Source organism: Amaranthus tricolor, chromosome 6 (assembly GCF_026212465.1).
Source record: "Amaranthus tricolor cultivar Red isolate AtriRed21 chromosome 6, ASM2621246v1, whole genome shotgun sequence".
Lineage (NCBI taxonomy): Eukaryota > Viridiplantae > Streptophyta > Magnoliopsida > Caryophyllales > Amaranthaceae > Amaranthus > Amaranthus tricolor.
The window spans coordinates 9,678,161-9,691,343 of record NC_080052.1 but is presented as its reverse complement, the minus strand read 5'-3'; the positions used below and the strand labels follow the sequence as shown (position 1 = coordinate 9,691,343).

The following is a 13,183-nucleotide window of genomic DNA, read 5'->3' as shown; positions in this document are numbered from 1 at the left end:
CACACATGATACCATTCATAACGAAACCAAATAATCTTCTATTCAATCTAATAGTTTAAATATTAAATAAAATGTAAAAAAAATAAAAAGTTAATATGATTACGTAATTATGATAATCTTAATTTAAAATATTAATCAAGGATATTAAAATAGTAAGTGTTACGATTCTGATTTTGGGACGATTATTCAACGGTTGGACACCCACCGTAGCCATCACTACTTGAGTGTTGCTTTGTTGAACTATGTTTTCTCTACTTAATTTTTTATCTCTTTGTTATTTGGTTTGTCTACTATTCCCAATAGTTGGAACGTATAAATAAAGACACAATGTTAGGATATATGACATGTACTTTTCAGAAACACTTTCATAGTGTCATCATAAGCAAGCACAAGGACAGGTGGCTTCAAGTAGTTTATTATAATGTCTTAAGTAGTTTTGTTATAACAAACTGTTAGGTGGTTATGTTTCTGTTTAATTCTTACCTTGTAAACTCCTATATACAGGATTGTTGTAATATCTTCTAAGCATGAATAATAATTCTGATTTTCCATTCTCTCCTTTTGTGCTTCTTGTATCGTGTTTCTTTGTTTCAACACACAAGTAGTACACAGATATTTATAAATCTATATATAAAGACTCAATATTATAACAAAGAAATACTACTCAAGATAAACACTGAAATTTATAAACATTTAACTCATTTTTGGGAACGTATAAATAAAGACACAAATAGTACAGATATTTCATTAATTTAGACGTGGATAGTTCTGAAATAAATGAGAATTATTAAACACAAAATTACAGAAAATACAAAAATAATAACACTTTTTATTTGTTTTTGTTTGTATTCACTTAAACAGAATTCTCTAATAAAAACAGAGAAAGAGAGTAGTTGACCGATGGACATGCAGTCAGGATGTTGATTATGTCACTTAGCATTATTTTCAGTGGTTTGTTGTTGAGGAGATTTGAGAAAATGAGAGAACCAAAAAGAAGATGCTTTACGATAACGTCTATGCCTGTCATGATAGTCCACATAGTTAAGACCATAACGAGTTGAATAGCCTGTTCCAACCTCCATATTATCTGCCAATGCCCATACAAAGTATCCCTTCACATTTGTTGTCACGGCTTCCTTATCCTCAAATGTTACATCCCTGTAAAAATTTCAATTAATGATTTTATTATTTTAATATAATATATCTTACTTTACAAACTGAATTTCTTTATTTTTACTATTGTTACATTAATTATTTTTTTACTATTATTACAGGACCGGAGATATCATAACATGTTACTAAAATAAGGTATGGAGAAATATTGATACAAAAGAAGGATCGGAGGGAAGTAATTGAAAGTAAAAAACAAAAGGCAATAAAATGAATAGAATATGTTACGCTAAAGCTTCACGGAGGTTGTAGAGATGTTCGGCAATATCGTTGATCCTGTATCCATCAAGCAGTGCATCTTCCAACTCTTTAAAATTTTGTTTTTCCGCTAAATCCCTAATGGAATCCTTGATTATGGGCGTTGAAGGAACACCTAGTATTCATGCATACCACCTTATTACTCATTTACATTTCAATTTAAGGCATATGCAATTTTATTATATAAAGAATATTCATTTCATTATAACAATTTGATTAATTACCTCATAAAATTGTTCAAGATTCAGGAATAAAATAAAAAGTATGATCCCAAATTTACACTAAAAATCTTACCCACTACTAACATTAGGGGTGAAGCAATATTTCTTAACTAAGAGGGCCAATTAACTTATACTAGCTTAAATAAATGATATAGTAGAAAAATAATTATAGTTGAATCATCTAGCAAATTAGTATTTGGCAAATAGTACACTAGTAAGTAATTGCATAAAAATTATATAAACAAGTTAGGAAAAAATTGTAAATAGCAATCGAAATTTGGACAATAATAGTTTATCAAGTCCAATTTCAAGTATTTTGTTGTTTGAGACGAACTTTAAATTTAGTTTTCATCATACATGAATTTTTACTTGTTACCTATTTAAAAACTTGTTTTTTAAATTTTTAATAAAAAATATTTTATTATAAAACCCTTTCCCTCCATCCTCTTTATTTTAAAATCAATTTTATTTCTTATATATTTTATTTAAATTTATGTACATAGTTATTTGATATTAATTTCATTTTAATCTTTTTATTTTTTTACATTACTTAGTTTTATAAAGTCATTGCAATGGCTAAAAAAATGTTACTTATTTTAGCGGTTTGTGTGTTGAAGAAATCAAGTTACGAGTACTCATATTGATCGGATTTTCAAACTAAAAGCCTCTTAAGCATGATCGAGACTTCTATTTTATTTTAAAAAGTTGTTAGCACCCATAGAAACGAAATAACTATCTTCTTGATTTGCATGTCGAAAAAATCAGCGTATGAATACTCATTTTGACCTTATTTTCAAACTACGCACCCCAAATGACATTCATTGTTCGTAAAAATTCCTTGCACTGATGAAAAAAGCTTTGGTTTGAATGTTTCGAAAATCGGCCTATGAATACTCATTTTGACAAAATTATTAAACTAAGCGTCCTATAAATTTAATCGCAACATTTAATTTTTGAAAAGAAAATTTGTTAGCACAGGTAAACAAGTAAAATTTATTAGTTTGATTCAAAAAATTAATTTAACACAGGTGAAAATATAAATTGTAAGAACACAATTCTTTTTCATGATCGATATGCTCTGCAAAATATTTTATTTGGGAATCCATACTGTAACGAAGTAATTGTATAAAAAAATCTTAAAACAAGTTAAAATTCGAAGTTTTTGTTCTTCATTTAAAATTTGAACTCCAAGTCTCAAAATTTATTTCCACAACTTTAATCACATTACTTGATTTTGTGATAAATAATTAGATCCAACCTAAGGCAAAGATATGATTTTAAGTGGGGAAATATTGAAAATTCTCATTTTAGCATTGTAACAAGAATATTAAAGATTATTTTAGTGATTTTTTATGTTAAAAATATGTCATTATTTTGATGTTGCTTTACCAGCAGTGATGACTGATTATTTTAATGCAATAACAGAATAATAAAAAATCATGCAACTTTTTTCTTATCTAACTTTTCTCCGGTGACTACGTGTGTCTTATGCAAATAGTTTTAAGCGTGACCTTTACATGTATTAGTTTTGTTCATGTATTAGTATCATGTGAATCAAAAACAATTTTTTCAAAAACCTTTATAATAATAATAATAATAATAATAATAATAATAATAATAATAATAATAATAATAATAATAACTAGACTCAAAAAGAAGTTACTTCTAGGAAATAAAACATAAGAACAAAAGGTAATTAATTATACACTCACCATTTTCAGTTACATAAACTTCAGGATTGTTGTACGTACGCTTAACATATAGAAGCAAGTTTCTAAGTCCGGTAGGAACCACATAAATATTTGTACTTTCTGGAGCACGAGGTCCAATAAGGTCTCCATCCTTATTTTTAACTGTAGAGATTTAGTCAAGTCGTAGTATAAATCAGTGTAAAGCATAATCAATGTATATATGTCTAACATTTTTCTCTTATATATTATAAAAAAAATAGTAAAAACTTATTTTAATATATGTTAATTATATGTTTAATTGCAGCGTTTATTTTCACCTAATGGACACTAATTGAGATTCTATTGGAATATAATGAATAATAATAATATTATGATCATGTTGTATATGAGTAATAAAGTTGAGATAATCAATAGTTAACTACTCGTAGTAATGATTTAATTTGTACAACAAACGTAGTGTTATTGATGAAGCATCAACATTAGTCATTTCATCGGCTATTTGTTGGAGGCAGTTACGATAGCATGAGTAGTTGGGAAATTTTCAAGAACGATGCAAGTGAATTTATTTTCAAGATGATCGACTCTAGAATGTTTATTATTTTGAATTAAGGCAGCAACTAAGTTCCATGATTTTTCAGCAGTATCTCCAACGACAAGTATAATCAATTGTAGCATACATCCATAGGAGCTAGGATGACTGCATCAAGACATAACCATAGTTATGGGTCACTGTTTTTTTTGTTTAAGATGGTAGAATGATGGCTTTTTCTTATGTATGTTGGGGAATTGACATAATCAATGTCATTTTATACTTGGCATGAATTTTAAGGAACGCAGCCTAAAGTGATATTGATTGGAATCAGCACTCTCTAGAGTTAATCGAAATAAGACATTTAATATTAATTATTTTTAATGCCGAGTGTAATTCTAACAAAGATGCTATAAATAGTGAGTAAATATAATAACATACCTAAAATATACAAAGAATAGCTTATATTTAATCTAATAATAATATTAATTTATTCTAATAGATTATTAATGATAATTTTTTCTTTATAAAAATGGATTAACAACCATAACTTAATTTAATACTTCTTAATTATAATATCATGTAGAAGTTCTCTGAAAAAATATGAAAGGCGTAGGTAGTAAATAACCTGTTTGTTCGATATACTCGGTGCGATATATCCCTTCGACGACATCGACACCACAAACTTGAGTTGGTGCAACGTATCGTGAAGTATAATAATTAATACCAATGAAATCATAGGAACCTTGTACCATTTTCCTTTCTTCTGGAGTAAACTTTGGAAGTCCACCAATCACTACCTCTTCCATTATTTTGGGGTATTCACCAAATACTAGCGGATTCATATACCTATAAACAATTATTATCACATAATTTTACTTTGTGCAATACTACTACACCTTAAAAAACACACTACAAATTTAAAGTTTTTGTTGGAATTATATATATCGTGTTTACAATAAAATTCTGCTTTATCAGGTTTTCTATTCATTTATTAATAATTGTTTATTTTGTGACAGTCAATATATTCCGAATAGAAATTAATCACGTTTCATACTCTATTTCATTAATTGGATTTGAATGGAATCACAAAGAGAAAAATAATTATGTATTACAATAAATATAATATATGATATGATGCTAGGAATCAAAACTGAGTGATCTTACATTGAAAAATACACTTAACATCTACTTATATACGTAGTCTAATCAAAATTTTGTTTTTTTAGGTTGAAACTTTAAAAATGGTTTTTGTGTTTAAAATATGATCAAGTAAAGAAGCTACATTGATACATATGGTAAGTAAAAAATAGATCTACTCTTGGAAATTTAAGATTCTAATTAAATTATATAATGATATGTTTGGCAATCTAGAATTTAATTTCAAATGTTGAATTTACCTAAATACTATGTTTGACAAATCTCGAATTTGAAAATGTGGAACTGGATCAATTCCATATAGAATTTCAACAATAATATAAAATTGGTCAAGTATCAAAATTTGCAAAGTTCAAGTATATAGGTATCATTTAGAATTCTTGAATTTAAATACCAAAATTAAAATTTTTTATTTTCAAATGAATTTTATACTACCAGCCTAAAGAAAATCCAGATATTTGATGCGGATGAACAAGTACTAGTTTGGACTTACCAACCAAGCATCATGTCCAATGAATTCTTTTGAGTCCTTTCATGGTGACCATTTCTTTTATCAAAAGGTTCGAACCATAAAGATGATAGTGAGATTCCAATTTTCCCCCCTTGCTCTTCCTGTTGAACAAAATCCCAAAAACATAATTCTAATTAATTGCTAATGGAAGAGATTGGAATCCAAAAAAAAAAAAAAAAAACTTGAAATAATCATCTAGAAACTACAAGAAATGAATATGTGACTTGTGTGATTGTGTCTTTTCAATCGGATTCGGACCTAGACCGAGACCCAATTCTATTTATTTTTGATGGATTTATAACGAAATTCAGACCCTTAGTATCTAAAAATTTTGGGCTCGAACTAAAACCCTTAGGGTCTAATGAGTCTAGAGTCCTACACAGGTCTTGATTTTATTATTCCTACTTTTTACTATTACTAAAATGGGTTTACGAGTTATATAAGTCTAAACTCAATCCAAAAATTATGAATAGGTTTTAAGACGACAAATATAAAATTAATTTTAGGTTGTTTAATAGATCAAGTCTAGAGCAAGTTTGACGGCTTTGGAATGCATGAGCGGCTCTGGGTCTTAAATGGGTGTACAGAGAGAGTTTGGGTCGAATCAAGGTCTAATGACCCTAGACACAGACCCATATCCATTTATTTTTTAGACTTGCAACTAGACTCGCTAGAATTCACTGGGTCTCAAAAAATTAAACCCTGACCCTTAAAATAAGGGCAGCCTAAGATTGGGTCCAATAGGATCTTTGACCCATTCCCTTTCCTAAATACCGCCATGTATAAATTATATTGTTTTATAATATACGTTATATTTGACTTGTGAACATAATTAACATCTATAAATACACTATATAAAAAAATAGATATTGAAATACTATATAAAAAAATAGATATTGAAATTCTATACATTGAGAAAATTTATTTTAACTAAATACCACATAAGTATATTTTATTTTATTTGTATCGATGAAAAATGTTAAAATTCCTCTTTCAATTCTTGTATTAACATAATAAAATATTTTTTGATAGTTGTGGTTTTAATATTTTTTTTACTAACTTTCTTATAATATTTTTTATATTATTTTTGAATGATATATCTACCATCTAAAAAATTTTATTATTCTTAATTCGGTGAACAATACTTATAAAAACTTCTTTAATAAACGTAGGAATAATAAATTATGTTTATAAAAAGTACATAATTTAAGTATATTTAAAGAAAAAATCCATCATGACTCCTACAAATTTGTTGTTTTAAAATCGGTCATACTCACTTTCAAGAGCCTTAAATAGTTATGAATTATAATTATGAATGATCATTTTTTAAATTAATCATCTTAAAGAGCAGCGAAGCTAAGATATTAATATACAGTGATTCGAACACTTATCTCCACATGTATGTTGAACAAAATGAGGAACCGTTTTGTTGTATTATAATATTATGAATTTTTAATGAAATGACCTATGTCAAAGCGTAGAGCTAGAGACAGGTACATATAATATCATAGTATGTTCTTAATAAGCAAATAAGTTTATGTTAATTGAGATACCTGGTAATGATCTCTGTAGTGTTTTACAGCAGCTGCGTGAGTTAGGATGATGTTATGTGTGGCAACAAATGGATTTGGATCGACGTTACTTATTTTGGGCAGACCCGTTTTGAATCCATATGAACCAAAATTGTATGGTTCATTTATGGTTATCCAATGTTTAACTCGATTACCAAAGTTCTTGAAACATACATCTGCATAGTCTTTAAAGTCGGCTCTATATACAAAATGAATTAAGAAAAATTAAAGGAAGAAAAGGAATAATAAGATATTATAATGTAAATTAATTTATGTATGTAATTAATAAATAACATTACATGATTTGTTTGTTCAAAAAACCGCAGTACTTGTCTTGTACAGTTTGAGGGAGGTCGAAGTGAAACAAAGTGACAAAAGGTGTTATTCCTGGTACAAGTAAGATTCATGAGGATATTAATACTTCATACTTCCTCCATTTCAATTTAGGTGTAATATTTACTTTTTTTATCGTAGTTTAATATATTATTTTAATTTTTAATATTTCTAATTATGAATGATAAAAAATTATAAAAATTTGATTTTAATAATCCTTGCAATGAGACGAATTAAATAAGATCTCACTTGACTATATTTTAAATATAAATTAACAACTAATTATAAATTAAAAATGATAAATAAGTAATGTCATTTTTACCAATACTACAACTAATTTGAAAAGGAAGAAGTATTATTAATTAGATAAAAGAAGTAGATGAATTATAAGCTAATAGTAATTAATTTTACCATTAGCGATAAGTTCGTCGATGAACTTATTGTAGAACTCAATTCCATGTGGATTTGTGATAGTGTTGTCCAAACCAGCATCTACACGCATATATATTTGCTCCAATTAAAATAAAATAGTATCTTATAAAATCAATAAAAAATTTATATAAATACCACAAATGAAGTCTAGTTTTCAAAGAAAATTATTTTCACTATTTCACTTTAGCTTTGCTCAATTGAAATTATCTTTATTGAAATATAAATATAAAATACAACAAAAGACACTTAAATACATCATCTTTTTTAAAGTGACTATGATACTCTATTCGATTTAATCTGTTCTTCTCAAATAGAATATAGTAATATTAGTGCTAAATTTTGGGTATGATTTCTCATCAATCTATATGAAAAAGCATATTCATGTTAAGATCTTCATAGATTCATCGTAATATATACTTTCTAAATATCAAATTTTTAGAATTTTTAAAAACTCGGAATTTAAATTATTTGACTTTTAAGTTTATATTGGAATCCGTGAAAAAATTGAATGGGAAGAACAAAAAAAACAAAAAGAGTACTATTTTTTTTGAAAGGAAAGCGAGTATTACTTTGTCATATATAAAAAAAATTCCATCTAAATGCATTAATGATGTCATTATTATTATGATTATTGTTATTATTATTATTATTATTATTATTATTATTATTATTATTATTATTATTATTATTAGGAAAAATTACCTAGAGCAATCCAGCATTGTCATGACTTTCGTATAATAATATCACCTATTGACTAACCATGAATAATCTCAACTTTACGGGGTGTTTGCCTAGAGTAAATTCGGATAACTGAATGAGCTGCTATATAGTAGGTTTACCAAAAAATTAAATTGAGAATTAACATAAAAATTTGAGAAAATTTTTGAAAAATTATATAAAAAATTTTGAATGATTAAAAAGTTTGAGAAAAATTTAACATTTTTTTTAACAATTTTTCGATATTTTATATTTATTTATATTTTTTTTAAAATAAAATTTGCTATAACAAGTCATTCAGTTATCGGGTTTACCCTGACCAAATACCTACTAAAGTTTGGATTATTTATGGTTAATTAATAGGTAGAAATATTATAAGAAAATCATAAAAATGTTAGATTATTCAAGGTAATTTTTCCTTATTATTATTGTTATTATGAAATGCAATGGTGATAATTCGATCAAATAAAGAACAAATGGATTGACTAAGAAGTTTACTCAATGCAATGCTGATAATTAGATTATTCTAGGTATTCACTTCAATTTATTTTAATTAATTTCATTGAATAGAATATATTTTTAATAGTAAGACTTATTTTCTGGAATTAATTTTTATTCAACGTGATGAACATGGTTTAGTATATCTAGTTATTTTGTCTTTACTTTACTACTATTTGACTTAAATAAACTAAGTTTTTATAAATTATAAATCATAATTATAATTATATTTTAACTATAAATATTAAGAAAATAACAAATGACATAAAGAGTGTTTGACAAACGGCTGATAGCTGATTTTATCAATTGGTTTGACCAGCTGATTTTGAACTCGCTACTATGAACAGTTTGTTCAAAAACAAGTTATTTATGTCAATAAGCTGTTTAACCCAGCTAGTTCAACAAACACTAGCATAAGCTGGTTTGACCATCTAATTCTCTATTTATATCAAAATAAGCTAATTTGTCAAACACCCCATACTATAAACAGTCCTAGGAATGATTGACGTTTGTAAAATAGTTCATCTGTTTCAATTTACTTGCAACATTTTCTTTTTCACGTAATCCAATGCGCTAAATTATTCCTTAATATCTCTAATCATGAATAATAAAAAATTATAAAAATTTAATAATTACAAATTAAGAGTGATAAATAAATAGTGTTATTTTTATCAATGTCCTAATTAATTAGGAACGGATAAAGTAAGAAAAGTGGGATCGAGAAATGTTGCATGCGGATAATTAGGATAGCGTGACTTACAGGGCAATATCCTTGACCAAGAAATGGAGAACCTATAAGCAGTCATGCCCATCTCCTTCAATAACTTCACATCATCCTACCAACCATATTCAAGTTGGAGTTAATTAATTTATATTTTTAATCCTCTGCTTAAATAATTGACCTTAATAATTAACATTTTTAATACTCCCTATGATAACTTGTTTTCTAATAAAATCAGGACAATATATGGAGTATAAGACTCTAAAGCAATTAAATTATAAAATAATGTCATGAAAATATTATATAAGGAATCCTTGGATACATCTCTAAGAGATATCTTAAAATGACATATTGAATTACTAGAGTGAGGACAATAAACTATGGCAATTTTAATTATATTATATATTATATATTATGTACAAGTAGGATACCTTAAAGAGGCTGTAGGAATCAATGCCCATTCCATTCCCACCAGGAAGTGTAAGCATGGAATCCCAAGTGCTTGGTGCTCTCCCACCTTCTTTTCCATTTCCTTCAGTCTGTAACAATTTTTAATTTATAGATTTTTCATTATAAGTTTTATTTATAATTGTAGTTTATCCACATTAAATAATGGAAAAAATTGGATGTAATGGTGAAAGCTCAACAATACTTCTGCAATGCTAGATTTGTACTATGATAACATTTTAATCCATGTTCAATATTTGTCTTATAAAAATTAATAGTTAATGTCATAATAATAGCTGGTGTTGACTCTTTGATGATGAATGTGAAATATAAAATTAATGCATTATGTTTTATTAAAACACTATTTTTTTTTGGATAAGAAAGCAATAGAATATATAAAATTTAATAAGGAGGAATTACAAAGTTCAATCTCCTCTAAACCAAGGGGAGGAGTAACCACGGCTGCAAAAATAAAATCAAAGTTTAAATTATAAAAGCCGATAAACAACAAAAATCAAAGATAGTTGAGTCGTCAAGATCCCAATTTTGAAGGAGTTGGATTTGATTAGTTTTGTTAATTGCAAGGGTAAACAAGTTTATGAGGAGGATAATTGTAGCACTTTGTCTTCCCAAAGTAGTGTTAATGGTGGTGATTATGGTGAAGAAGTAATTTAATGATGGGTTTTCTCAATTCATAGTGTGGACCTTCCAAAATATAGAAGAGCATACACTTTTAAGGAGCCTTTATCCTAGCCTGGTCAGTGAGGCTTTCAACAAAGTGAACCTCTTTTCCAAGGACTTGTCAAGTTTCTCTCTTCTGAATCAAAATTTGAGTACTCATACAAAAAGATTACATAATAAAGCACACATGCATCTATCTTTCATTGGAAGACTACTAGTAATACCTTTCATTTCATCTCTTAAATCACAAGGGATTGTAAACTCAGTCCAAGATAGAAGATAGGAAACTTTAAAGCCAACTAAAATAGTTAAATTTCAGCCTTGTTAGAATTAAAAGCCAAAGTATAGAGGACAAAAGAAGAGTGCAAGACATCATGAAGGAAAAAGATGACAACCCAGCTGATTTGTTTACTAAGTCTGTTCCATTCAGTAAGTTAAAACATTGCTTAGACTTGCTAAATATTGATTACTATGTGATGTAGTAGGCCCTTAGGGGCAGTGTTGGGGAGCTCCTGTTGTAGGCATGTTGACCTTAAGGTGGAGCTTGCCCTGGTGGAGCTTGCAGGTGGAGCATTATGAGTTGTTATACTTGGTGAAGAGTATGAGATGAGTCTTGGTTGAAGATTTATCGGGATGGGTCTTGTTGAAGACTTATCGGGATGTATGACTAATGAATAATGAATCAAATTCTTTACTGTCATGACCTTTAAAAAAATCATTGTTAACAATGTTCAAAGGATTGCGTCAGAAAAGGAAAAAAAAACAAAGGTTATTTAACGAGATTTAGGTGAAGAAAGCTAATAATTGACATACTGAGATATTATATAATATTGTAAGTAATTTGAAACACGGAAGTGGAACAGGGAAGTATAATAGAGCACAAGATTATATATTCTAGTCTAAGATATAAATTAAGTGAAGTGCAATGCAAAAATAAAAGCATATAACTTAGAAGAAGGAAGAGAAACCTGGAGAGCAGAAGATGAGGCACCAAAGATGAAATCAGGAGGGAAATCAGATCGTTTGACATGATCCGGAATATTGATAGTTGCTGGTTCCAAACCAGGACTCAATATCACTGACATTGTGTTGTCATCCACAGACGACTCTTCTTGTGGTTTTGCAGCTGATTCATCCACAGATGGGTTGCTCAAAGTTTCTAAAGCTGCCCCATTTGAATCAACACCCATACCCTTACAAGAGAACCCTCTTTTTATTTTTATGTTGCTATATATTCCCCGGGCCCTATTTCCTTGGAATTTTGGGTTTAAGAAGCTTTTATTAAGCTTAATTTGATGCTTATGATTATGCATGGAGAAATGATTGTTACACCCAAGAGGAACTACTGTTCTACAAGAGACTGCCATCTGTGGCTCTGTGCTAAAGACTTGATAATATTCAAGACTTTTTGGAGAGAAATTTTTAGCAGTTTTTCTTTAGCAATGGTTTGGTTTAGTTCCGTTGCTCTATTTATAGATAGTCTTGGGAGAGATCAGCATTAATTAATTATTTTTTTGATTTTTCCTATTATCATATTCAATTGCAAATTCATAATACAAAATCATATGATAGTAGGAGAATTAGCCCACACAATATATATATATATATATATATATATATATATATATATATATATATATATATATATATATATTTACAATCCATTATTTTATCAATGTGGGATATTCTCTCACATTTGAAATATTCCAACACTCCCTTCACATGTGAGCCACAATATACCAAGTTTCATCTTCGGCTCTGATATCATGTTAGGTTGTGTCAATTCATCACATAATCTCACCGTGGCCCACTGGTGTAGACACGGAATACCTGTGGGCTTGGGCCCACAAACTTACAGGGATGAGTGTTGTCTTATACATACATTTGGTGAAGTTCATTATTTACCAAAACTATATGGTAGTAGGAGAATTACCCCACACAATATATATGAAAGTTCACAACCTACTATTTTATCGATGTTCAATTTTGACCTACATGTGAAGTATTCCGACAGATGCTTCCATGCATTACTTGTCATTTGATCGTTTTCTAGGATTTAAATCCTTTTGGATCCTTTCAAAGCACAAGTGGACATTAGATAATTTGGAGCCAAGTTGAGAATTGAAATAGATGGAAAAATGAAGAAATATTTGCAATGGTTAATTCGTGGTTTCAATGATGAAACGTCTTTTCGCATGCCCAACAATATTAATTTACGGCATGCCAAAGACTTATGTTGTTTCTA

At 28.2% G+C, this 13,183-nt stretch overlaps 1 protein-coding gene across 1 annotated transcript; it reads right to left on the bottom strand.

The window, feature by feature from the left end:
- Window positions 1-649: 649 nt before the first annotated feature.
- On the bottom strand, window positions 650-12,395 carry LOC130816034 (beta-glucosidase 24-like). Its single transcript, XM_057682604.1, has 11 exons — window positions 11,907-12,395; window positions 10,242-10,349; window positions 9,850-9,925; window positions 7,854-7,934; window positions 7,409-7,496; window positions 7,092-7,308; window positions 5,521-5,639; window positions 4,498-4,718; window positions 3,362-3,502; window positions 1,399-1,543; window positions 650-1,158 (listed from the first exon to the last, which is right to left on the bottom strand). The coding sequence occupies exons 1-11, from the start codon at window positions 12,303-12,305 to the stop codon at window positions 930-932; spliced, it is 1,824 nt and encodes a 607-aa protein (XP_057538587.1). The 5' UTR covers window positions 12,306-12,395; the 3' UTR covers window positions 650-929.
- Between the last annotated feature and the right edge of the window lie 788 nt (window positions 12,396-13,183).